This window comes from Leuresthes tenuis, unplaced genomic scaffold, assembly GCF_036924035.1.
Source record: "Leuresthes tenuis unplaced genomic scaffold, fLeuTen1.0.hap1 SCAF_19, whole genome shotgun sequence".
NCBI classification, from domain to species: domain Eukaryota; kingdom Metazoa; phylum Chordata; class Actinopteri; order Atheriniformes; family Atherinopsidae; genus Leuresthes; species Leuresthes tenuis.
The window spans coordinates 11,157,405-11,184,352 of record NW_027325373.1 but is presented as its reverse complement, the minus strand read 5'-3'; the positions used below and the strand labels follow the sequence as shown (position 1 = coordinate 11,184,352).

Below are 26,948 nucleotides of genomic sequence, written 5' to 3'. Positions count from 1 at the left end.
TGAAGGTAGGAGTTGGTTGTTTAGTCACTGGTATACCCCATGGACCTTGCCTCGAAATACTGAAATGAATCTAAACTAATCATTCCATTTAAAAGAGGTCAAAATATGAAAATACACAATCTCTATCTGTTTTTCCAAATGAGCTGATGAGACATAACGCTGATGCACATTGGCAGGTATCAACAAAGCTCAGGTGTGGTTAGTTGCCTCCAGTAATTGAGTAGAGTGGTGTGAATGAACACACCACTACGTGGCAAGTACGTCTCAGAAGTCACCTAAACGCCTGTCAATCTGGGGGGGGTGACACATCTAAACCAAGGCCCCCTCTCGGTCTGACCACGCCCAGTCAGCTGGTTCCTGAAGTTCAGCGAAGCTCCTGAGCAAACTTTTCCGCTCTCCTGTACAGTCTTGGTGAACCGATAACAGACCGTACCGTGTTTTGTTCTGGGATTTAATTCCTCAACGGCGTTGATCCAGCAACAGTTAGTGTCAGCATGTCCTTGGCGGATCAGCAGTGGTGTCCCACAAGCGTCCAGGTAACGGTACTTCAAGCCAGAGGCCTTAGGATAAAGGGGAAAAGCGGCACCAACGATGCATACGCAGTCATGCAAGTGGGTAAGGAGAAGTATCAGACCTCAGTGGTGGAGAAGAGCGTTGCTCCGGTGTGGAAGGAGGAGGCCACCTTCGACCTGCCGCCACTGCTGCAGGGAGGAGGCGGCAAGGAGCGCAGCACGCTGCATGTCCACGTCCTGCACCGGGCGCTTGTGGGCCCAGACAAGCTGCTGGGGCAGGCTGTCATCAACCTGCCGCAGCTCAATGAGGACAGAACCCGCAACAAGACTGAGTAAGTGCACCCAAAGGTGAACTGAACAATGTAATAAACTGAGAATGAAAAATTTCCTTTCAAATTAGCTCAAACAGCTCCATTTGAACCAAAAGTACAATCCTAAATTAAGTACTCTGCTGAAGAACATTAGAAGGTGTTTTAATCCTGCCCTGGCCTTCTGATCACCCTGAAGAAGGACAAGTGAACAGAAAGAGGTTTGTTTAAAGTAAATGTTGGCTTCTCCTCATAAGAAAATGGGTTGAATGTGTGAGGCACAATGAAGCGTGAGTTGCTGTGATTTTCATCTGCGCCACAGGCGAACAACTTCTGCAAGTTCTGGTCTCTCAGAGCAAAACTCCATTATCCATATTAAAATGTCAGCAATGTTATCAAATTGTTCAGCATTTATGAAACCTGTGGATAATGCATTGTTGTTGTGTGAATGTGTTCTTCTATGTCTTCTGTACTTGAAAGATCTCTTTGGAAGTGAGTATTGTTTATTTGCACCTTTACTGTGGTGATGTGAGCTGTTAGAGCACACTCAGCCATGCATCCCTGCACAGACCCGTTCTGGTGGGTTTGACTTATGAATGCTGCCCACTCGCACCGGTGCAGCTTAAGGGATTTGTTTCCTTGGCAGCAGCCCTCAAGGATGCCAAGCGGCACTACTTATTCAGGCAAATGAATGCACTGGGTTAAAAGATTCACTTTCATTGACTGAACTTGTCGAGAAGAGAGAAATTCACCTGAGATCATCCAAACTTCATTTCACCTCACATTTGTACAGTATTAAAGATGGTTGATTGAACTCCAAGTTCTTCCCAAGCTCTATATGCACATAAGCAAACCCGGTAATTGTACTAAACAATTCACACCTTTTCTTTTTCTTTACAAAAATAGCAATGATTAGGTTTCACAGGCCTAGCTAGAACTGTAATTTCACTAACGATGAATTGTCTATGCCTTTTCAGAAGAAAAATTCAGGACAAATCCATCCATCACATTTCTGTTACTCTGTAAGAAATATTTCCGTGCGCTAAGCTGCTACAGAGTATTTTAATCCCTCGCAGTGTGATTAGCATTATCCAAAAGCAGTGTGCACTAACAGCCTGTTTGTCTAAATGCACACAAAGACACACACCCACACACACATTCTTCATTGTTCTTAACTTCCCACTTGTTTATGTCTGTCCACTCTGTGTGAAGTCATCGCATGCACACCAAGGCTTGATTTTCACGGTTCACTCGTCTCATATTGTTTTTTTCTTTTCTTTTTTTTTTTTTTTTTGTTCCTCATAAAACTGCATAGATTTGTTTTTTTTTTTTTTTATTTCATATGGGGGCAAACATCCTTAAATTAGGGCATGCAGTCAACACGTAGAACAACTGTTTTTGACTAAAATTACATTTGAGAGCATGAAATGAGCCAAATGATTCAGACTCACTCGAAAAAACACCTTGTCACACAGCTCTGGCTGCTTCTCAGGTTTGGTTGATGTCGGGCATTATTCTCCACTGAAAAGAGGATGTTATAGAAGTCTGATCTAAGCTTCAGATCTCTAGCTCTGTGTTGCACATTTAATCGGGCATGATTTTGATTTTTGCAATAAATGGTTGGCCTTTTGTGTAACCTGCCATTTAGAATTCAGGAAGAAATTTCCCTTGACCTAAGCTGGAGGAATTTTCATACTTTTACAGTCCCTGCACCAAGCCATTTATTCGCAGTCTTTTTTTTTTATTTGTAAAATCAGAAGCTAGAGTTAAGAAATGGCAATGTTGATCTTTCTGTGAGTTCAGTGAATGCACATTGCCACTGAAGTTTCAGTCCAGCTTTTTTCCCTCACATTCCTGACAGTTTTATCGATTAAAAACAAACAGTGATGGCAACAGAGAAAGCAAGGTCAGTTTTCCAGAGCGAAAGCACTGCGGTTGTACTGAGCCTTGACAAACAGAGGTACACGTGTCTCTTCTGCCAGAACAACCACTTAACTGTTTTGAGATGTTTTTTTTTTTGTTTTTTTTTTTAACCCTGTGAAGCAATCAGTTTGCCAACTTTAACATGTGCTGCTTAAAAAGACACTTCTGTCATGCAGCTGTGACATGACAGTTTTCCATTCGTAAGTTTTTTTTGTTTTTTTTTTCCTTTTTAGCTTTTAAAAAGTTTTGAAGAAAAAAAAATCATTGGGTCATGATTACTGACGGAAAAACTCTGTCAACAAGGCACAGCAATACTCATGCTGTAGCTTCTGACTGCCTCCTTTCAACTTGCTGAATAAATGGAGTTTTCATGCTAAAATGTCAGTTTTTCAGAGCACCTCCCCTTTGTGTTTTGTTCCAGATCTTTAATGACGTTTGATCTCTTAGTTATGTTAAGGATAAAAAGATAATTCAGGCAGCCAATGTATCGATGTAAGCCAGTCATAGTTTTTCCCTTGTAGACAGTCTTTCTTGAAATAGAAAAATGAATAAATGCAGGCCTCTTTTTATACTTGCTTGTGGAGGTGTGACAAAAACACACTGAATCTGAAGCAACTAAAATGAGACCAGCTGTCATTCATGATATCATTTGTGATGTCATACTGTCTTTTGGGGGAAAAATGAACAAATATAAAGGCATACAAGAGTAATTTCTGACAATGAACTTACTTTATTTAGCTGCTTTTAATGCAACAGCACTGTAAATAACGGGTATATCTTAATAAAAGCTCCACCACTACTACACCAGTGGAAAAAGGATACCCTTCAGTTTCTCCCTGGCTGCTACTTGCAACTGCCCTTAATTTTGGCTTCTGTGACTCATTACGATAAGCTTTAGATAGTTTTCATCCTTGGACATTATAACTGTCAAGTTGTTTTACTTATTCAGCTGTTCTCCCACTCTCTGCTGCATTCTGTGATAAGAAAGGCTTGAGCCACTGAGGGCATTGTGTTATCAGCAGTTCAGGCAACACAAGGAAGGATGTGTGCGTGTCTGTAGAAAGTGGGATATGCATATTGGCAAAATGTTGAGTCATCCGTTATCATCCTGTGGAATTGTCTGTTTGTCAGAGCAGTACGTTTTCTATTTCTACTACTCATAGAAGTGTAAGATTAGTTCAACAGCATAGTCTTTACTGAAGCGTTAAGTGAAGGCCAGTTTAATTCTGCATTATGCACAGTGATGCGTACTGAAGCCAGTTGACGCCCAAACACTTTTGCAACTTCCCCTCTGATTTAACTGCAGGAACTTACTTCTTCTCTTTTTTTTTTTGTTTTTGTTTGTGTGGCTGATAATGCAGTATTTTGAGATGTGTGCTAAAGTTATATTGTACTATCAAAATATTGTTATGCTACTGGTACGTTGAACTTGCTATATTCTCATATCATTTATGTCTTTAATGAATTCAAATAAACAAATGGAATACCCTGAAGCAAAGGTTTGGACAAAATTTTGCAGATATCACAGCTTGTTAATGTGTTTTTTGTTTTCTTTTCTTTGGGTATTTTCATCCGTACACCATGCAAAAAGCCTCTGGATATATTGCTTGTATTTCTATCTTATATTTCTATGTATTGCCATTCTGCTTTCTGTCCAGATTTCACAGTGTTTAAGTCAGGGACTGCTGGGCCGTTGCAACTTGCTCTTATATTATAGATTAAAAGATTATGTTAAGCTTCAATACGTGAATGTTTAAACCAAATTTACCCTCTTAGGCTTTTTTGTTTGTTTGTTTTTTTTTTAAATTGACAGATGGTGAGATGTTTGCTCTCAGAATTTGGTGGTATTTAATTTAATAATTTTTGCCTCTGCCAATGAATGTTCACTGTGCTACTGGCTGCAGCAGACCTCCTAATCATGATTAATCCATCTTTGTGCTTAATGGGATGGATTTTCTCTTCATACACTTTCTTCACTATTTTCGCTCCAAAACATCTTTGTTCAACACAACCAAAAAGTTATATTTTAACATAATCATTCTGCAGTACTTGTTTCCAAAATGCATCACTTGTTTATATAATCTTATGCAAATGCCTGACATTTGTGTTGTGGATACAGAAAATGTTTTATTCTTCTATGAAGGTGCAGATTTGGCTGCACAGTAGAACAGATCAGAGTCTGCTGTCTCTTTTAGAAAGTTCTTTAATGGTCTTCTCCTGCTCTGTGAATGTTGTTTTAATTTTCACAGTCCTAAGCAGCTGCTTTAAGGACCTAATGGAGCTTATTAACAAGGTTTCCACAGTGAGTTTATCAAGTTTTGAAATATGCATCTTTCCTAACAATGACCGTGAATCATTTCTTGTGAGTCATATCCTCAACATGCTAACTCAGGTCAATTAAAGCGCAAATGTCTTAGGTTGCCTAAACATTTTCATGGTGCTTCTTTGATTTTGTTTTTCATTTTTATCTATTTAATTATTTTTATTTTTTCACTGTAAAATTGTACAAAATGGGGAAAAATACACTAACCTTTCTCAAAATGTTTTTGTTTCATATTCATGTTGGTATCTTCACTTACTGGTGAACCAGAATAATCACTGACTATGTAGAAAAACATATATTGACATCAGAGTGGGGTTAAATGAAATAATCTTTTTCATCATTTATACCACACATAAATATATTGCTGTGTGGAAACTTAAAACAACTGAACACTGTCTACACATGTATGATGAATTAATGTATAATCTGTCTGGCAGCATTTTTTTGTGAAGGACATTCATTAGGCAAATCATAAAAGCCTTGCAGTGGTATATTTAGTATGTCAAGGTCTGAAATTTGCAAATCACTTCCTGTTACTCATCAGCAAGGAAGGCAGGGGGGGTTGTGACAGCATTCAGTCAGTTTGCAAATTCCAGGAAAAGGCGACTTCCCTTCTTAATTTGTTTGTGCCACATAGCTGAAGCATTCCTGATGGAGGAGGAGGAGGAATCTCAACCCATAACTTTCTCAGGACAGTAGAGGAGGGCCCTTTATTCAATCATTTTATGTTGGTGACATCTCGAGGAGCTAGTTTTTGTAAACTGAAGGCATGGCTATTGTGTATGCCATATAAATTCACCTGCACAGAAAACATATTTAGGCAATCATGTGTAAGGCATAACAAAAGAACAAGCACAAAAGCCTGCAGCCACAACTCAGTTCATGCTCTTCACAAAAAGCACACAGCGCCCCTTCCTTATTTCCTCTGGAATCTAGATTTCAGTCTCGGTTGTTTTCTCAGTGGTGAGCTGACCTCAGATTTCTGCCTGATGGGCACTTTTTATGCTGACTGGTCATAAAAAGTGCCCCCTTCTTACTTTCTTCCTGCTCATTCTGGGACTTTTTGGTCAGTGCAGAATAATGGCTCAGGTACAGTGCAGTGCAAAGTTGATGCTCTCAGGTCACAGTGGGCATCTATCTACGTCCACTAATGATTTTCTATATTTGGATGTGAAACTTTGACTTCAGGTGGTCCTTGTAAAATTATCATCCGGCTGATATCTCCTATGAATGCTTTGGTTTATCCAAGGACATGTGGACACTGCTCGACCGTTAACTGGCATTAATACTGTGTGGTACCTAGCTACGGTTTCTTTAAAGATGAAGATGGGGTTAGTGAGAGATTGGTTGTTTAGGTTCTGTGAGAAGTAAAGGCTAATATCTTAATTAAGAAAGATACCCTTTTTAAGGACTTAGTTACCATCTGCAATGTTAAATGTCTGGAACATACAGCCTTGTCATGTAGCATAATGTGTCATAAACAGAAAGCCTGTTAAGTGTAAATGTGAGACCTATCAGGGTGGAAAACCTTTATTAGGTGAGAATCAGCTGCACTGTGAGAAATGAAGGATAGATGGAACAAAATGAATAAAGACTGTTAACTGTTAAATACAAGCATTCATGAACTCCATGTCAGAAGCTACAACAGACAGGACTGTTTATTTAAATCATCCAACGCTTTACTAAAACATCCAGGCTGCCACTGAGTCACTTTCCATTTGCGCTGGAATGGTTCACAGTTTCCACTAAGACAGTGACCTGGATGCTATAAATGAACCTAAATGACTGTACAACTCCAACTCCAAAGATGCTGGTCTGCTGTGGAAGTTATTTTCCAATGTTGTATTTACCATGGAACACAGAAAACATGTTGAATGTTTAAAGTGGGACTTTTTACTATTTCATGAAAAATGTTATTTGGAATTTGATGGCAGAAAAACGTTTTAAAAGTTAGGACAGGGGCTGTTAGAAGACACTACCTCTCTCTTCTGCCTCTGTCTCATAGTGTGCCTCTCTTTAACAGATGGTTTAAGTTATTGGACAAGAGTGGCAAGCCAGACAAAGACCGAGGAGAAGTGCTTGTGGACATCCAGTTCATGAGAAACAACATGACTGCCAGCATGTTTGACCTCTCTGCTGCTGGAAAATCTCGTTCTCGCCTTGGCAAGTTCAAGGACAAAGTTCGTGGCAAGAAAAAGGAATCGGACTCTGCATCTAGCATAGTGCCATCCTTCTCTCAGATTCTGACAGACAGCGAGGATGAGGCAAATGGAGATGGTGAGGCAGCAAGCAAGGATGGAAAATCAAAGAAACTTAAGATGAAGTCCTTGTTTTCTCACAAATCCAACCTGCAGAGAAACATGTCTCAGTCTATGTCTGTCCTGCCTGCAAAGAACTCCTCTCTAAGTGGCAGCCAGTCATCTGGTCTGAATGTGGACTCCTCTGAGGGTCAGTCATTTTCTTTATAACCATTATCGCTTTTCTGTGTCATTACATGCATGTTGATTTTATCATGTACTTTACAGGTAAAAAGAAGTTCAAGTTCATGATACACAAACGCTCCAGTAGCTCAGACAGCAAAGATTCATCCTCTGGCCATCAAAAACAGGCTCCTGTAGAGCAGAGTAACTTGTGCATCAATGGCAGCCATATATACTGCGACGAGCCTCAGCCTCGGTCCTCACGTGTCAGCTCCAATTTCATGGCCAGTTCAGGCCATGGATCAATGGAGGACGTCCCCGAAAACTCTCCACCATGTGTGAATTCATTAAGGGCAGTGAGACAGTACTCGCCCTGGATGGAGGAGGAAGAGGAAGAGGAAGCGAAAGATAATGTTGATGGATCAAAAAAGGAAAAAGAGGAAAGGACCGGTATGGAAGAACATGGGGGAATAGAGGAAGAGGAAACTCTTGGGAATCAAGAGGAACTTGAAAAGTTAGCTAAGCAGAAGTTGAGACAAGAGGAAGAAGAGAGAAGGAAGCTTGAAGAGAAAGCTAAAAGGGAGGAGGAGGAAAGGATTAGGAAATATGAAGAAAGAACTAGAGAAGAGAGACTTAAGAGAGAGGAAGAAGAGCAGCAAAGATTATCAGAAGAAAGGAGGAGACTAGAGGAACAAGAGAGGCAGAAACTTGAGGAGGAAGAACAGAGGCATAGAGAGGAAGAAGAAGAAAGAGTTAGGAGAGAAGAAGAGAAAAGGAGACAAGAAGAGGAGAGAGCTGCAGAGAGAAGGAAAGAGGAAGAGTGTAAATTAGCAGAAGAAAAGAGGAGACTGAAAGAAGAAGAAGAAAGGAGAATTGAAGAGGAGAAAGTTAGAAAGGAAGAAGAGCAACGGAGGAAGGAGGAAGAGAGAGCTAAAGAGGCAGAGGAGGCGGTGGTGAGAAAACAGGAAGCAGATAAGATGAGGAAAAGGGAGGAAGAAGAGAGGCTTAGGAGAGAAGAAATGAAGACGCTGGAAGAAGAGAGGTTGAGAAAAGAAAAGGAAGAATATGAGAGAAAGACAAAAGAAATTAAACTTATGGAAGAGAGAGAAAGGATTGAGGCAGACAAGAAACTTGAGGAAAAAATGAGGATGGAGGAAGAGATGAAAAGGAAAGAGGAGGAGGAAAGGAATACTAAGAGACAGGAGCTTGAAGAAAAGAGGAGACTAGAGGACCAAGAAAGGAGGAAAGTTGAGCAAGAAAAAAGTCAAAGAGAGGAAGAGGAAAGGATTGGGAAAGAGGAAGAAATGAGAAAAGAGGAGGAGATGCTAAGGAGACAACAAGAGGAGCTGGAGAGGTTGGCTAAGGAGAAGCTGAAACAGGAAGAAGAGAGAAGAAAGGCTGAAGAAGAGAAGCTTAAAAGGGAGGAAGAGGAAAAGATGAGGAAAGAGGAAGAAATGAAAAGAAAGGCTGAAGAAGAGAAGCTTAAAAGGGAGGAAGAGGAAAAGATGAGGAAAGAGGAAGAAATGAAAAGAAAGGTTGAAGAAGAGAAGCTTAAATGGGAGGAAGAGGAAAAGATGAGGAAAGAGGAAGAAATGAAAAGAAAGGTTGAAGAAGAGAAGCTTAAAAGGGAGGAAGAGGAAAAGATGAGGAAAGAGGAAGAAATGAAAAGAAAGGTTGAAGAAGAGAAATTTAAAAGGCAGGAAGAGGAAAGGATGAGGAAAGAGGAAGAAATTAAAAGAAAGGCTGAAGAAGAGAAACTTAAAAGGGAGGAAGAGGAAAAGATGAGGAAAGAGGAAGAAATGAAAAGAATGGCTAAAGAAGAGAAACTTAAAAGGCAGGAAGAGGAAAGGATGAGGAAAGAGGAAGAAATTAAAAGAAAGGCTGAAGAAGAGAAACTTAAAAGGGAGGAAGAGGAAAGGATGAGGAAAGAGGAAGAAATGAGACAAGAAGAAGAGGAGAGGGTTAGGAAAGAAAAGGAAGAACTTCAGAGATTGGAAGAAGAGAAAGTGAGACAAGAGAAGAGAAGAAAAGAGGAAGAGGAAAGAATTAAGAAGGAGGAGCAGGAAATTATTAGAAAGGAGAAGGAAGAGGAGAGGGCTAGACAGGAAAGAGATAAAACGCAGAGGTTAGCTGTGGAAACAAAAAGACCACAAGATCAAGAAAAGAGGATTGAGGGAGAAGATGGAGTTAGGGGAGAGGAGAGAGACAGGAAAGAGAGGAAAGGAAAGGAAGCAAGCAAGCAGGGGAAAGAGAATTTAACAAGAGAAGCAGAGGAACAGACTAAGAGGGAAAGTAGAACCAATGAGGAGAGAGTTGCAGGGAACAAATGTATCACTTCTACAAATCCATTTGATGAAGACATTTCATATAATTCCTCTGAGGAAATTTCCAAGTCTCCCTCTGTACCTCACAGCCACACAATTGAGGAGGAAACTGTTCAGCAAAGGTGGGTTCAAATCATACACACCACACAGATAATTGATATTATGTTACGTTATGAGTTTGTTCAATGGAAACATGAAGATATATACTTTAAGTATAGTAACCATTCCTCAAAAAACACATTTTATCCCACATACCTTTTCGGATATTTGCTACTTGAAGATGTTTATATTTTCTTTATAACACACTAACAGTTACCATAGTGACCTTACAAGATATATTTAATTATTATTAAAAGATTTATTGAAAAAAGCAACATCACATTACATTACATTAATCACTATAAAGGTATAAACATCCATCAATAGTTTTGAGGTTTTTTTTCTCTTTCTTTAAAGACGAGCAAAAGCATTTTACTATCTTCCCAAAATGTTTTGCAGTTATGTCACTACCTAATAGACTCTGTTTGAGGTTAACATCATACCTGCACTGCTAAAGTCAGAAATACAAGTAACTACAGTATATGCTAAAATCAGAGAAATGTAGCAAGCTACATACTGTAGCTAAAGAGAGTCCAGTACACCACTAACGTCAAAGAAAGACTACAAACTGTACTGCTAAAGACACAAATTGACACATAGCCATGCTTCTAGAGTCAAAAGAAGATCTCTAACCAAGTTACACATTTGACCACGCAGCTAAAATCCCAGAGAAAAAGTTAGTTTTGGCCTGTTCGAGGGGCTCAAACGCATTGCAGATCTTGGACACCTTACTTTTAAGTTTACTTCAGCATGTCGGTGTGCTGAATGGCATCTACAGTTGAGAAGGGACGGAATGTACCAAGAGTAGTTATGAATGACAAAGAATTGGAGATATCAAAATGCTCGTCTCACAACAGGATTTAATAAAAATTTTTTGACTGTATAAAAGCTTGTGTCGACAAATCCGGTGGATCTTGAAATATTTGACCTGAACAGTGAAAATTTGGCCTGCTGGTAGCGCTAGATGAAATGTCAGAGGATTGACATTTGAAAGCCTTAAGTAACTATAATGTGAATGCTGGGCTAAAGAGGATATGCTTAAAATGAACTTACTGCAGTTATCAGCCTAAGGCCAGCGAAATTTGAATTCTTGATGAAAATGATACGAGGGATAATTTACATATGTACAAAGCGCTATCTGAATGTTTTTTAATCTTTTTTTTTAATCTGTCCTAACTCCCTAACAGTTCTCCCCCACACTTGTATTTTAAATGCAACAGAAAACTGACACCAGCATGAAAATTGCATAGCTCTGTGTGTGTGTTTGTCTGTTTCTGTGAGCATACTAAATGGGCTGGAGGACTGGGGTCATTACTCAGGCTTACCTCATTGTGTCAGGTATCAAGTGAGTAAGAAGTGAGAATGATACACATTCTGGATCATTACTGTGCACTTTATAGTGAAGGTAGTTTTACAGAGAGCTCAGGATGAGATTTGTTTGGTAATTTTGTAACTCTTTCATTAGTATTACAATTTTTCTTACATTCATATACATCTCAACATCACCACATGTCCTTTTAGTTCTTGTGTATGATTTTTGTTTTCTTGCCTTAGTATTTTGACTTAAGAGTCAAGCTCCTCTTAAGTATGCCCAGATGTCAAGTACTCTGTCTGATTTACAGATGTCAGTTGTCTGTGTCACTCGTCGGGAGCATGACCACTACCACTAATGAAAAGGACCCGAATACTACTCAGCGGGAGAAAAGACCAGCTCCTCTGCCTCCTGGAAAGAATCAAGCTGAAAAACCAAGACATAAGGAGCACAATGTGTCTACAGAAAGACTGTCACAAATGAACAAGCAAACCAAAGACGTCAAAACTGTCAGTGTTCTTCCTCAGCGCTCGGTGCAAACGATAACTCTACAGAGTAAGTCTTCCCTTGATTCAAAGAACACTCAAAGCTCAGTGCAAAACAGTAGCATCAAAGTAACAACAGCCAAACAAAGTAGACGACCTGCACCGTCAAGACCTTCCTCTGTCGACGAGCCATCATCTGAATCCAAAACAACTTTATCATCTGGCAAAATTTCCCACAGAGATGCCTCGGAGACAAAACAAGTCCAAGTTGTTTATGGCTTGAATCCATTTGAAGGTGATGAAGATGACGATGAACTCATAGATCAAGATGATACAGCAGTCTCTGGTAATACTGGACCAGTACACTGGCCTGCAGCTCTGTCACAAACTGCTGACAAAGACGCTTCCAATCCAGTAAAAGTAAAATCCTCAAAGATAGCCCATGCCCCCCCACCTCCTGCTAAGAATGACGAAGGCCATGGTACAGGTAATACAGGCACAACTGTACCAAACAATGCATGTGACCCACAAGTGGAAGCCAAAAGTCGCTTGCATTTCCAGAAAAGTCCAAACCAAGTGTCACAGCAGACAGAGGTGCAGATGATGGTGGTGGCAGGTGTGGGAGAGGAGGGGCCTCCTCCAAGTTCACGCAGGTAAGACGGTTCAGTCCCTCAACAGAAAGGCAAAAAAAATATTGATATGAACTCATCGGTCTGTTCATATAAATCATGCACAACTAGCTCCATATAATATGAGTTAGTTCTTTTGAAGGAAAAAAAAAAAAAGATGGTGCACATTTCTAGTGTAAAATCTTTTTATGATTCATTGTTATCTATATTTCACCGTTTATATAGTTTCATCATTTATGTTCATAGGTATTATCTTGTATCTGGTAACGTTGGTATATGTGTGTGAGCTTTGAGGATATTTCAAATTATGTTATCAGTTTGAGTACCAATTGCTCGATAGGTTTCTGGTTACTACAGAAAAAATTAGACATGTTCATAATTTTCTTTGATCATCAATATTTTACATAATTCTTTTATCTTCTGTCATTGTAGGCTTCAACCTGTCAAACCCCTTAATGCTCCTGAACAGCAGTCTGCCTTAGTTGTCAAAGGGGAGAAAGATCCCAAAGGAGTCCAGGATAAAACAAAGGTATCTCTTCTAGATTTGTTTTTTTTCTTCATCTAAAACCTTAAAATTTGGTTTAAATAATTTAAGGTAGATAGCTTTGATTATCAAGGACTGGTATTGTTTGAATGCGCAATCTTGTGATAAGTTGCACATGCTGTATGTCCTACCACAGGTTATTGATAGTGGGATGTCAGGAACGTACTCCCAGCTGACTCAGGAAGAACTGATCTCTCTGGTGTTGAAACAGGAGAGCCAGCTCTCTGAGAGAGATAAAACGATATCGGAGCTGGAGCAGTACATCGACAACCTACTGGTGCGGGTCATTGAAGAGCAGCCAAGTATCCTCATGTCATTAAGCTCTCTAAAGAAAGCTGCCTAAGTGGATTCGTTGCACTTTAGTCATGTTGTTCAGTTCAGATCCCCTTGCTCTTACTTTATTCACTACGCATCTTCATGAGAAACTTCACATTCAGAGACTAGTTGAGCTTATTAAGAGTACTGGAATATTTGATCAACAGTCTATGGAGCTGTCAAACGGTCAGGTTTGACTCATTGGGAAAGTAAAGAGTAAGGATGAAGATTAAAAGGCTGTATAGCTCCAGCTATCATCTTTTCGATTGAATATATCGCTTTAAATTGAATCTATATAAATGATGATGGAAATTAAATGTATTTTTCATGTGATACTCATGATCATGTCAAACTCATCTTGTGTGTGTGTGTGTGTTTCCTGGAAAAACCTAAATGCATTTTTTTTATGTGACAAAGAGCCTTATACTACAGTCAGATTATGCACTTTCTGGATTTCTTTTGTTCTACTAATGACAGTGGTTTACATGATTCTGTTAACTCCAAAAAGCACTTTAATTTGCTCACTAAACACTGAATAATTGCACTATTCTAAAGGTTACTGCTTTAACTGCTTTATTAAAATTGCTAAATTAAAATGAGAAATTTAAGGATTGTCATGTTTGTTTGTTTTTTAGGGGAGGTTTTTTTAGGGCTATGATATGAATTAAATCCTGTTCTCCTTCATTTCAGATTAAGTGACTCATTGGTTTTAGAGCAGAAACCACAAACAAATAGTTTTTCTTTTTTTTTTTTTTTTAAATGTAGGTGATGTCTTCCTTAATGTTCAGTTTATAAGTCAATAAATTTAGGGGAGAAGAGTTGGCAAATTAAGATATATTTTTGTCACGTTTTCAGGAATTAAATGTTATACAAGTCTGGTACTAAGGGAGATGTAATCAAACCTCTGTTTAAAAAAAACAACTTTAGAATATAGGTATGAGAAAATGGCCTTTATTGATATAACAGTTTTTCAATATATTTTCAACGGAAACTCTAACATTTAATGAGTTGAATATATCAATTAATCTTAAATTACTTTAAACACTATTTTTAGCATGATTTTTCTTATTTTATGTTAAAAATGTAAATTAAAAACACCAAATCAATTAACTGATTCACTGAAGTGTCCATTAGGCACAGTAAAAAAGTGGGGGGAAACTACCTATATATGTATTGTGGACATATTTTCTTCCCACAGGTGAGAAAGAAGAAACTTCAGGCAGAGAAGAGCCCAGTGTAACAGGAGTTTTTTTTTTTTTTTTTTTTGCTGTAGTTGTTTCTCCCCAACAAAACCAATAACAAATCTGTCATAGATCACAAAGTCTTCTTTCATGATCATTTCACTCCTGCTTCCTCATGTATAATGAAAGTTTTCTGTCGCTACATTCCAATATCCCCTGTCACGTTTTTTTTTTTCAAATATGTAAACAATAACGTTAAAAATGGCAGTTACAATAATAGTAAAGCAAAGAGAAATTAATCAATATATGACAATACAGCCCCAATCCTGCAGATTTTATTTACATATCTGAAAAGGAGTCGGAAGAAGTATACATTTCTTTAATCCCACCCCTTTTCTGTTGGCCATCAGTTATTATATTAATTTAAGAATTATTTTTCATTTTATTGATCACTGTATTATTAATCACTGAGTAACTGCGGGAAATATTCTCCTCCATTTCATAAGGACGCGTTTTATATCTGAACACCTCCTCTACTCCACACAAGCTACCCCAGACGTTCACTCCAGACACAGAAACACAAAAACTTTTTCTGGTAGTGCGCACATAAACTAATTCAAAGGTGCAAACACCACTTGGAAAAACAGTTAAATCGAGTGACACGTAAATTCCAAGGCTATGTATTTATCAAAGAACAAATTGGATTATGTCAGCTCTTAAAGGGCATGCACCCAAGCGGAACCTTCCAGATTCACTTGTAACTGGCCGGACACATTTCACCCGCACCCGAAACCGACGTTTGTTTATCGTTTGATTAATCTGGAGTCGGATGCTGCTCATACTCCTGGTGTATCTGCAAACATTTGCAACTGTATTAAGTATTTATTGTCCTCGAGCTGCCCGCACTGTGGGGGACAGTTCATATTGTGAGGATGATGTCTCGTGCGGGTTTGAGCTGCCCGGGTTGCGGCTCTTCCAACATTGTGGACGATGACCTGTATTCCCAGGCTCAGCTGGTGTGTGTGGACTGCGGTTCCGTGGTGTCGGAGGGGATTCTGGCCAGTGATCCATACAGTGGTTCAGGTAGGAGGATGCAACACACGAGAAAACTCGTTGTCCATCTGTTTGTCCGGTTATATGTCAAGGTCGGGTACCCCTCCAGCTCCGCCGCGTCCGAAGGGAGCGCGCACTCGCTGAAATCCTGTTCTTGACGTACTGCGCTCGCACCACGACGTTACTCCGGAAAGCGTGAAGGGCCAAACTTATTTTCTACAGCGGTTTGTTTGTTTGTTAGTTTTTAAGATGGTGAAAGCAGTCTGAAAACTTTGTTAAAATTCGGACTTTATTCATTTTTAAACTCTCAACAAAGTATCCTTTATATTGCATTATGTGTCACTGCTAAAGACGGCACTTTGTCGAGAGCTTAAGAATGAAGAAAGTCTCATTTCTAGCTATGTTTTCAAACTGCTTTCACCATTTTAAAAAATAAGTTTGGGCATTCACGCTTTCCTGACTAACGTTGTGTTACGAGCGCTAATAAACTTTTTTTAATATATTTTTTTTACATTGAATACTTTTGCTTTTGATACTCAGCCCTTTTTCATTATTTATATAATATACAGTATATCTACATCCCTGACTGTCCTGCTGGCCAGGCAACAGTTTACTTGCAAAATGAATCAGTGGACATTAACTGATACCCCAGTTAAATCCCAGAGTGACGCAGGCTAAACAAACTTATCATTTATTGCCATTATTCTATGGCACCAGTCAAATGTTTAGCATTTTATACATTATATCTGAAAACCTTGGAAATTATTTTGAACTGTAGGATTTTTGTCAACTATTGTTGTCTTTAAATGTGCTTTATAGATAAATATGGATTTGAAATCATTTTTTTCTGATTGCTGATCGGCGCAATCTGTACGTTGTTCTTATTTTTTTCAGCCACGATTCTCATTCTTGTTTTAATTCAGTATTTAAAATGAGCATTTGTGGAGCGCTTAGAAATCCTATCATTTAATTCCTCTATATGTATTATGTATATTATGTATAAACATCGGTTTTCATTTCCAAAAGTAAAAAACAGCACTTTATTTTAGGTTGAAACTTTTTGATGCGTTCGAAAGTGTTTGCACTGTTTTCTGGTGTGCTCCTTTGTTTTGAGTTGAGTGAAAAAGAGAAAATGTTTAAGGACTTATTGTAAAAACCTCTGTCCAGGAACTTGTAGCACTTTATATTTTTCATTTCCATTGACAGAGAAATCGCAGTAACCTGATGCAGTTTGGAGGAAATGTGAAATCCAGTTTTTTTTTTCTGTTTTATTTCCTTTACAGATGAATGTTCAATAAAAGCTGAAAAAAAAAATTAAGTATGCTTTCAATTAAACAAAAACATCTGAAATAAGAATCAGCCAAAGAAATTGCAGTGGGTGCAAACTCAGCGAATATGGGACCTTGAAGGAAGTGCTTGAGTTTTGCTGTTTGCGCCAAAGGAAACGAGAAATCTGCTCTGTTTTGACCTGGCATCAGGATATCTGCTTCTCTGAACAGTGCAACAGTCGTAACCTGTGCGTGTGGTCGGCTCTTATCACAGCCACGGACATGTTGTACCCTCATCTGTCATGTTTTGATTTGATAGTAACTGAAAGAAACATAATGAAACCTCCAGAGCAGTTTAATCTTCATTTTGATATTGAATTTGCGGTTTCTAAATTATATTTAACCCTGAAAAAAAAAAATAGAAGAAATAAGAAATGTCAGGGTGATTGTGTTTGCCAGCTCCTTTGGTTAAATGATGTCTTGGCACTGTGTCCTTCTTTTTTTTTTGTACAGTTGTCAGCTACAGCAGAACCACGGCCACGAAAAAACTTTGTGTCAACCTGATAAAAGGTGAGGTCTTCCCTCCAGAGAGATTTTTCTTTCCCTTCTTTATATCCTTGATAATTACTACCTTACATATATTTTCTCATGTCTTGGACACCTGAAGGTTTGGAGCGTGTGAAAGAAATATCTCGGATTCTCCGGGTTCACAGTGAAATTGAGGATCTGGCGTTGACTTATTACAAGCAGGCCTACGAGCATGAGAGTTTCATCAGAGTGAGCCTCCAGAGGAAAGAGGTTCTTGCGGGCTGCTGCGTGCTTGTAAGCTGCAGACAGCTTAACTGGCCCATCACTCTGGGAACCATTGGCTTCCTGCTTAACACCGACCAGATGGTGGTGGGAGGCGTTTATCAAGAGATGGTCAAGATTCTCAGCATCAAGGCTCCCATTGTCAATATCACGGATGTCATGGAAGGTCATTGTCAGGAGTAAGTGCTCTGAATATTTATCTGTCTCTCTAGAGTTTTCAATCAGGTGGAAAAAAAAATCTGGATGAGGAAATAAAAGAAATGTGTGTTTTGTTTTTTGCATGTTTGAACTGCAAAAGCTAAATAGCATCTGGGTTAAAAGCAGTTAAAAGTTACTTACTGGCAACTTCATGTTATTTCAGACAGGCTTTATATGAATAGTTGATGGGAACGGCTCTTTCTTGGTTTGGTTTTGATCTTACTGAGTTCAGATGTTTTATTCTCTCTGGCTTGATGAGCTGTTGATAGAATCTTTAGATCAGTCTCATTGGAGTTGCTTTATTTCTGTCTATAAGCTACCTGATAGAATATAAATCTGTTAGGGCTTTAGATGATTAATAGATGGGCTTTGATTTTGCACTCTTGAACAGGCTCAGACAGGTTCTCATCAGCCTTTATCTTAAAAAAAGATATATTTGTTTATTTTTTTGTCCATCTGTTTGACAGATACAAATTAAGCTTGCTTCATGTTCCAGAAGAACTGGCTGAGGACTCCACGGGTTTGACCAAACGAGCTGTGGCGCTGGTGGAGCTGGCAGCAGATTCCTGGATTGTGACTGGTAGGCAGCCCTTGCCGATCATGATGGCAGCAATGTATTTAGCCTGGCAGTCTTTGAACCCCAACAAGCATCGCCTCAGTCTGTCTCTGAACAAATTCTGTCTGTTGGCCAAAGTGCAAAAGCACAAGCCTGCTTTTACAAGAATAAACGAGTTAAAGGACGTGCTGTGTAAGCTTGGCAAGGAAATTCCTTGGGTTAGGGAAGCGGTGACGCCAGATAACGTTGTCCTGCAAGTGGGCGATATTCTGGAGCACAGGTACGCTCTGCTGAGGAGGGCTCTGAGAACCCATGAGGACGCTCTGCAGACGGAGGGTCAGACCAGCTCTCTTAACACTGGGGCAGGGGAGACGGCTCCTTCCGAAACCTCTGAACAGGAAGATCAGACTTCAGATGCTGCTTCAGCGGAACAACCTGTTCTGAGTGCTGAAAGGGCAGAGCGAGCTGAAGACGGAGACAACAATTCACACACAGTTTCAGAGCAAAGCGACAGTCGGAGCCTCGATCCAGCAGGGAACTGGGGGAAAAGGGTGCTGTTTGCTCCCCCGTGTGTTATTCATGCTAAGAGGAGGAGAACGGAGCAGCCTGCGCTAGATGTAACTGGTGATGAGGAAATCTCTGACAGTGAAATTGAGTCATATATCCGCACTCCTCAAGAAGTCAGAGACTTCGCTCTGTCACAGAAGATGCTTTCTTCATCTGACACCGGAAAGTTCTAAGTTATCTTTGTGTTGTTTATGCGTTATCCTAATGTTGCAGTTTTCCCACTAAGGATGACGATATCTTCTTTGTGTTTATCTCAATTTCATCATGACAGATTTCTTTTTCATTGTTTTTTTCCCTTATAGATCAATCACTTCCAAAATTCTCAATTTGAAATAGTGATGAAGTTACAAAATAAGAAGATTGTATGCAGTGCCTGAAAAATCAGTGGGAAAATCCCAAATATGTTTATTTTAAATTCTTGTTTTTTCTCCCCTCAGGATTTTTCTTTCAGTGACACATCTTAACCCACCAGAGTGTGCCACAGCAATGCTTTTTGTTTTTTTATATAGAGAAACTATTTTCATGTTATGTTGGCGTCTAAATTTATTATGACAGAAAGGCTGAAACCAGTTTTTGATCAACAGATATTGCTGAATATACGGCAGATTGTCAAAAATGTGCAAATGGAGGATTATAATCATTGCCACAATCTGCACTGTTATTACTAAATCATTTTATATAAAATATATGAATACTTTCAGCTGACGCTTGAAGCCTGGACTTTTCAGTACAAACATATTTTTAAAGATTGTGCTAGTGCCAAGTAATTTTGCCTCATCAATCAACATACGCTTATGTCTGGACCAATCACGTCCTCTTACGTCACCCATTTGTTTCTGTTGAGCTTGGAAACCTCCTACATTAAAGTAGGAGCTAAAAAAAAGTCTGCAGTGTGAACACAAAGAAGAGTAGAAACTATCTCTAAAAGTAAAGAGAATCCAGAAAACGTTCCTGCACTTTGAAAGCTGAGATATTGGGGTAATCATTGTCACAATTTAGAGCTTGCCTCTGACATAAATGCCCCCTGTGGTTGAAATGTTTTTCAGTGCATTCACACATGAAGTCAGTATGTGGTCGACCAGATTTCACAGAAGGCACGCTGACATGTCAAACCTCAAAAACGTAATTAGAATAATGAATGATGGCTGAATTCCACTTAGCTGTTTGAATGAATGCCAGCTCATTGAAACATGGCTTGCAGGGACACTGCAGAGCTAATATAATTATTGCTATTTCAGCACCTGAGCTTTTTCCACATTACAAACTAAAATGACTCCTGGACAAAAGTTCAGTTGGTGCTAAGTTTCCATTATTAGTTCACTGAATTTGCTGTTTGGTAAGTCTGCATTCTTTTGTGATTAATTATACAACTTTAAGAGTAAAAGCAAAGGTTTTTTTATAGAGAGAGAAAGTTAACTGGCAGTTCCTGGTTCACAACATCTTCGTTGTTTGATTTACATTTTGATTCTGCAAGTATCAGCTGTTTGATCTGTGATGCTGATTCAATATTCGGTAACGGTAGAACAAAATGTATTCTGTTCAGCGAGAACATGACTCAGCTTTGATAGTCACAAACAAACTCAGACTCATTTTGTTTTGTTGGTTTTCACTCACTTTTAAATGAGAAATTTCAATGCAACAAAACAAGGGAGCAATTAATTGCTTTCACTTTGCAGGGCATGTTAGTGTTAGTGCTGGGAAATTAAAGCTGTCCAACAGCAGGGAGGTTGTTAGCAAGGCCCAAACATGCTGACATGGTTGAACAGATCAATAAATTATCACCCCCCCAATGTTCTGAACAAGTCTTTCTGATATGCAAACACTTTTCATCCTCAACTTCTAATTAGTAAATTCAGCTGTGCAGCTGCACTCTGATAAAATTTAATCTAATTTAATTTCCTCTTCTGGCACAACACAGTCACTCTGATCTGAAATAGACGTTTTCGCTCTGTGGTTTTATTTACAGTTTTTTACACCACATCTGAACCACATGCAACACATCAACATTTTACTTACAACAAACTGTAAATTATTAATAATAATAGTTCAAAACCAAAGGACCGTTACAAGACTGAATAAGTCATACATGCATCCAAAGCTGTTTATCACACAGTCACTTTGTACAAGAGCATAGTGATGCTAAAAGAGCAAAGACTAAAGCAGAATTTACATTTACAGTGAAATTATTTTTCTAGTTCTGAAAAAAAATCTGCTCAGTTATCTTCATACTGCTGAATTATCCATAATGTGATGTTAAAGCTTGATGGGAGACAAATTTGTATACAGAGCAAGAACAAGATAATTGTTACACAGACTAAATAGTGGGACTGGACAGTAAATACAGTCTGTTATCAGTTCACTCTTACATATTGGTATTATCATGGATATTCAAATATTAATATAACCTAGCTTAATGTTTATTTATTACCACCATGTGTAACACGCTTGGGTATTTTGCACAAACTACCAAAAAACACAAAACAACAGAGAGCAAACGACACAGAACCAACAACTACACTACGTTTTGTTTCCTCTTTCTTTTTTTTTTAAAGCCAATTTACAAACTGTGCCATCAAAAATAATTTCATGGCTTGAATTTGAGTGTATAGCTATCATCTCCAGGCTTAAAGAAAATTAAAGCCTTTGGGGCAACTTCATGAATTTAATTTCACAGGGCTCCCAGTAGGTCATTATGCTCACACCTGACATGAGAGCCCTGGTGGAAACAATCACATTTGCAGTGACCATTTCTAAACCCAATTTGAATAGACGGTTTAATTTTCTCTTCATGTCCTGTATACTTGTCGCTATGCTTTTTCTTCATCACACACAACCTTGTCTGGCCTCCTCCCAGTACATTTAGATATAAAAGTAACATGAAGACGACGTCATCTCTTCTGAAAATTCATGCAAATATTGCAAATGGCGTGGTTCCACAACTCCCACCTGTTGATGTTCAGGGCCACCTTATTAGTGACGATTCATTTATATTTAATTCATTCCCACTATGTTAAAGTACACTGAAAAATGAAAATCACTGTAGCCAAGAAATCAAGAGGTCAAAGGATGAACCCTATTTATAGGATATCTATGACCTTTTGCCTACAGGTCTGGTCTGATCAGTAACCTTCTAAACAAGCCACCTAAGATTTCAGTAAAGTTTCTGGGTTTTCATGGTACAGAGAGGATGAAAACCACTGATTATGCTAAAAAACTGATACTCCTTTAGACCAAATGTTTTATTGTAACAAAGTATATCTCACACTACAGTATTACAGGGAGGTTACCTACATTCTGTGCAAACCGCTTAATCTTAATTTGTGGTCCCATTTCAACTGATACATTAGAAAAGTCTTATTACAAGTCGCTATAATTGCAGATGTTTCTGTTTCTGCATTTCGCAGAGGCTTTTATCCAAAGCGACTTACAAATGAGGACATAACATTACAGCTAACATCAAAGTTAACAATAAACTACATAGAAGGAAAAGGTAAGATGTTTTTACCAAAAGATGAACATTTTATTGGTTTGAACAATCTGTTACTGTCCCCGCTGTGCCACCCCCAGTTCACATCATCATTTTTTATATAGAACATCTAAAACATAGATCACAGTGAAATGTGTGGACATTTATGGTCCACAGAGGATGAACGCTACTGACTTTGTGAAGGTATTGAGCCTTTTTTAACTGCCTACGCCAGGATCACAATTCCTACACATTAATGTCAAACTGTAAGAGGAAGGGTAGCTATTTTCTCTAAACATCCATATCAAAATATCCATGGCCCATTCTATGTGAACCACTTGCTTTTCATTTAGTGGTACCATGTCAAATGATAAAAAGAGAAGTCTAAATTTTCTTGGCAGACTCAAACTTCCCAGAGGATGACGATTTATTGATTTTGGCAGTAAATTTCCTTTCTGATACATAGTATCTCTAATAAGTAAATTCCAGTGAGATTTGTGGATATCTATAGTTCACAGAGATGAATGCTACTGATTATGCCAGGCCCTTCTCTGATTGCTCACATCAGGACCACAATTTCTACTCATTATTTTCTATTGTCTTATTTATTTAATTACAAAATCTGATGAGGAGATAATTTTTTTAGAATATTTTCTTAGAACATGGTCCCTGTGTCTAATCTAGAACTGGTTCAATGCATTTCCCACAAAAAAGAAAAGACAGGTGCTACTGCCAAAACTCTATGCTCCTTCACTTACAATCAGTGATGTCAGTGGCTATGAGAATAGCTTGAAGAATAGTCAAGGTCAACTTCCTCTTCATAATTCTAAATCAATAGTTACTCAAACCTGTCAGAAATATAGGTCAGTTCCCAAGAGACACCGAGTTAGAACTTACTCTGCATCTGACAGTACACCGTTCTCATGAAAAGGAGTAAGTAATGTATGAATGTGACTTAACACTTTCATGCCTGTCTGATAGCAGGCCTCTTCTCGATAACAGAGACTGTAACCTATTGCACATACTTTTTTGCACAACATATCTAATAACTGGTGTTCACTTGCACATGATATGAATTACCAAGTTACATCAAATTATCAACAGAGTTGCTTCTCCAGCAGGGAATTATAAGACCACCCCTGCAACACAGTTACTGGCGGGGACTCCAATGCGTTGATGGCACTTTAACATTTTTCGGAGCTCAGTGCGGAAGCGGTCATGCAGCCACGCATAGAGAAAGGGGTTGCAGCAAGAGGAGCTCATGGCACACAGGTGGCACAGGAGCTGGATGAGTAAGAAGTAGCGCTTGTTGATAAGGTGAATGTCAATGTCTCTCAGCACATTGAACACATGAATAGGAAGCCAACACAGTGCAAAAGCAGACACCAGAAGAGCAACTAAACGAAATATCTTTCTCTTACGAGCCTGGTGAGCACTAGCCTTGTCTTGTGTCCTGTTGCCTGGGGCAACACATTTCTTCAGTTTGACGGTGATGCAGAGATAAGAGACAAAGACAGCTGACAATGGAAGGACATACGTGACCAACAACGTGCTGTATGCATAAGCACGTCTTTCTTTCTCTTGCCCCAGCCAGAACTCCTCACAGATAGTGAAGCCTTCCTCTTTGAACTCAACATGATAGGTGTGGGTCACTGCAGGAGCCACCAAACCACAAGACAGCAACCAGATTCCAGTGAGGACGGAGGCACAGGTAGCCACAGAGGTCCGCTTCTTCAAGGGGTGCACTGTTGCATAATATCTGCAATAATGAAGAGTGGTGCTGTATAAAAAGCATAAAAATAAAACCTCATGCGATGTTAATGCAGAACTACTCAGAATCTAATGTTTGAATTAGTGCCATCTTAAACTTTGTGCAGCACAATTATATTGAAAGTTCAAGTCTCCAGCTCATGTGGTTATCGCGTGTTAACATCTTAAACAAGATGATTAGCTCAAAAGCAGTTAGTCTGCATTCAGTGAAGTAAGACGTGCTTTACAACAGGGCAATCAAATTAGTATAGAGCAGAGTCTGCGACCTGTACAGTCACAGAGGAAAAGCAGGGAAATCATTTATATTTACAACTTTGAAGACTGATCACAGGTGTGCAAAAGAGTACAGCAGAAGCAACAACTTCTCAGTGAAAGCACCGTGAGTCTCATTTGATGTTGATGTAATGTTGTCTGAAAGAAGATAAATTGCCAGTAGGAGTGCAAAAATACTGAAGGAAAGCTTTACTGTAGATGAATTAATTTTCGGTCTGGTGAGCTGTGAGCACATTTGCAGAATCACCGGATCTAATGGGAGATGGGTCTTTGAAGCAAACACCTGTTTCTTTTAATTCTGTGCATGTGCAAAAATCTGAATAATTGGATTTTTCACGGTGTGTTTGCGAGACTTTGACTAGTGCACCTGTACTGTACATGTAATGTTTATACCTTTATCAGCTGCTTGATGATTGAAATATTTCATTCACAAAATCATTTTATAGATGACTGAATGCCTGATCGTTGACTAATATGAAGCCGGGAGAGATCATATTATATCATAAAATTAACCCATGCACTCAGTAATCACACTGCCTAATTTTCAAATGAGTACACATGATAAGTGAAGATTGTATTTCTCAATTAATTCTCGGTTTTGCAATTTTGCTTGATATAGAGAGAGATTCCATGTTATTTGACCTTAAATCTCTATAAGGTTTGTCTCCTCCCAGTTTTGGATTCTTCCCCAAAACGAACCCGTTTATGTTCAAAAGAGAATAACACCACACAAGAGAGTCAAAAGAATCAAAAAGCTTGAAAAATTGCTCAAAATGTTACGTGTGATCTGAGGAACAATCCTATAATGCAGATAGAGCCACCCACCTGTCTACAGCAATGGCAGTGAGCGTGAAGACGGAAACATACACTGTGACTGGTTGGATGAGGAACACCAGGTAGCACATAGAGCGACCAAAAACCCAACCGTGTGGGTTGAAGGCGTAGGCGAGGGTAAAGGGGACACATGTCACACACATGAGCATGTCAGAGAAGGCCAGGTTTCCTATGAAGAAGTTGGTGACGTTGTGCATCTTTCGAGTTCTGCAAATGACGTAGAGGAGAAGGTAGTTTCCAAAGACGCCAACCACCACCACAAGCACGTAACAGGGTATGATGAGAGGCTTGAAAGTCTGCAGCAAGGCCACATCTGCAAACAGGGAGCTGTGGTTGGTGGAGTTGCTCTGTACTGAGACTTCATAAATATGCCCATCAGTCTTTTCTCCAGACACGGATGGTTGTGTGCTTCCTGTCGAGACACTGTGATTATCCTCCATGGGAGCAGAGCTCAATCTGTCTGCACTGCACAAAATACAGCAAAACATGTTGACAGCGGTTAAAACACAACATTAATAACTTATGTAAAGGTCAGACTGTCAGGTACATGAAACATTTAAATAAGATTCTGATGAAATCAGTTCATGACATTTATAAATTAGAGCTCTATTAGGGAAAAAGCTTGCTTTTAACAACACATTTACGCAGTGAAAGACAAAGAGCACAGTATACCGTGAGTTATAGGTGAATCAGTAGCAAAACATAACGGTACATTTGGAAAATGTCACATGACAAAGTTGTATCCTGATTTACATTCTGTACAATATAAGTAGGATTATTAATCAGCTGAATGTGTTTGGCTATTTTAAATAAATAATGAAACATGGCTGAGATGCATCATTTGTCGTAAATTTTATGGATTTATTTGCATATATCAAATTTGCTGAATATCTTCACGTCAATATATATATATATATACCCAAGTACCCAAATGAAACAGTTCTACTACCAGCCAACTTTAAAACCATGTCTTCCTTTCCCAGTCAATAGATCCTTCTGAGAACTCCACCATAAACAGAAATTTTTACTTCTGTCTACTGACAATACAAATTGAGAGTGGAAAACAACCTCATAACAGGGAGCAGTTGACTTTGATGCCTTTGAACCTGATCCAAAAGTTGTCCACTAAACTTATACCAGATTCAATTGAAAATAAATTACGTAAAACAATCCTATATTACATGTACTTTAATCTTGTTATAGGTCTAGGAGGCCCCTCAATTGAGTGTCCCCTGCTTGGCAACCTGCTGAGAATGGCAGAGAGGTATGTTTTAATAACAGGAGCCACCAGGGTTGCATTTCTAAATAAATCACCCCCTAACAAAAGACCTTCAGCGGATCCTTGTGTTGAAGCCAGCTTCACTTAAAATATCTTACTAAGCAAAATCATATGAAACATAGTAATTTGTGTCATTTATATCTAAAAATCACCAATACTTCCTTAGTTGGTTCCCTCTGAGCTAAGTCCTTCAGGACACCAGATAACTCGTCTAGTACTTGAAGACTGTGTAATGCAACCAAATGTGCAGGTGTAAATTATTGGCTGGCTTTGCCCTTGTAAGTGTACAAAGGGTTGCTACACATATCCCTGAACATTCTCTGAAAATAAAAAGACTCTGCCCTTTGTGGAACTCAAAGGATCCAAGACAGCAGAGATTGATGGGATTCGAGGAGGCAGCATACTAAAAATGCAGGCATCAAGGAACCTTTCTTAACTTCGAGGAGAAGCAATTGTTTCAGAATAATTTCGGTTTCATAGTTTTTGTTAGTTTTTTTTT

The 26,948-nt window shown here is 38.9% G+C and overlaps 3 protein-coding genes across 3 annotated transcripts; 2 read left to right on the top strand and 1 right to left on the bottom strand.

Moving 5' to 3' along the window:
- The first annotated feature begins 346 nt into the window (after positions 1–346).
- On the top strand, positions 347–13,803 carry LOC140277581 (uncharacterized). Its single transcript, XM_072372683.1, has 6 exons — positions 347–844; positions 7,090–7,514; positions 7,592–9,932; positions 11,532–12,359; positions 12,768–12,864; positions 13,016–13,803. Exons 1-6 carry the CDS (start codon positions 495–497, stop codon positions 13,220–13,222), a joined length of 4,248 nt encoding a protein of 1,415 aa, XP_072228784.1. The 5' UTR covers positions 347–494; the 3' UTR covers positions 13,223–13,803.
- Positions 13,804–15,167: 1,364 nt separating this feature from the next.
- Positions 15,168–19,472, top strand: brf2 (BRF2 general transcription factor IIIB subunit). The gene is made up of 4 exons (XM_072372319.1): positions 15,168–15,458; positions 17,210–17,266; positions 17,364–17,685; positions 18,172–19,472. Exons 1-4 carry the CDS (start codon positions 15,308–15,310, stop codon positions 18,998–19,000), a joined length of 1,359 nt encoding a protein of 452 aa, XP_072228420.1. The 5' UTR covers positions 15,168–15,307; the 3' UTR covers positions 19,001–19,472.
- A 3,688-nt stretch (positions 19,473–23,160) lies between these two features.
- Positions 23,161–25,610, bottom strand: LOC140277516 (prolactin-releasing peptide receptor-like). Its single transcript, XM_072372584.1, has 2 exons — positions 25,162–25,610; positions 23,161–24,052 (listed from the first exon to the last, which is right to left on the bottom strand). Exons 1-2 carry the CDS (start codon positions 25,608–25,610, stop codon positions 23,419–23,421), a joined length of 1,083 nt encoding a protein of 360 aa, XP_072228685.1. The 3' UTR covers positions 23,161–23,418.
- Positions 25,611–26,948: the final 1,338 nt, after the last annotated feature.

Bases quoted from the DNA above. Each gene is read 5' to 3' on its own strand.
- LOC140277516 (XM_072372584.1), bottom strand. From the start codon at position 25,610: ATGGAGGATAATCACAGTGTCTCGACAGGAAGCACACAACCATCCGTG. The intron at 24,053-25,161 runs GTGGGTGGCTCT...TCATTATTGCAG, and splicing joins ACTGCCATTGCTGTAGACAG to ATATTATGCAACAGTGCACC.
- brf2 (XM_072372319.1), top strand. From the start codon at position 15,308: ATGATGTCTCGTGCGGGTTTGAGCTGCCCGGGTTGCGGCTCTTCCAAC. The intron at 15,459-17,209 runs GTAGGAGGATGC...TTTTTTGTACAG, and splicing joins TGATCCATACAGTGGTTCAG to TTGTCAGCTACAGCAGAACC. The intron at 17,686-18,171 runs GTAAGTGCTCTG...TCTGTTTGACAG, and splicing joins ATGGAAGGTCATTGTCAGGA to ATACAAATTAAGCTTGCTTC.
- LOC140277581 (XM_072372683.1), top strand. From the start codon at position 495: ATGTCCTTGGCGGATCAGCAGTGGTGTCCCACAAGCGTCCAGGTAACG. The intron at 9,933-11,531 runs GTGGGTTCAAAT...TCTGATTTACAG, and splicing joins GAGGAAACTGTTCAGCAAAG to ATGTCAGTTGTCTGTGTCAC. The intron at 12,865-13,015 runs GTATCTCTTCTA...GTCCTACCACAG, and splicing joins GAGTCCAGGATAAAACAAAG to GTTATTGATAGTGGGATGTC.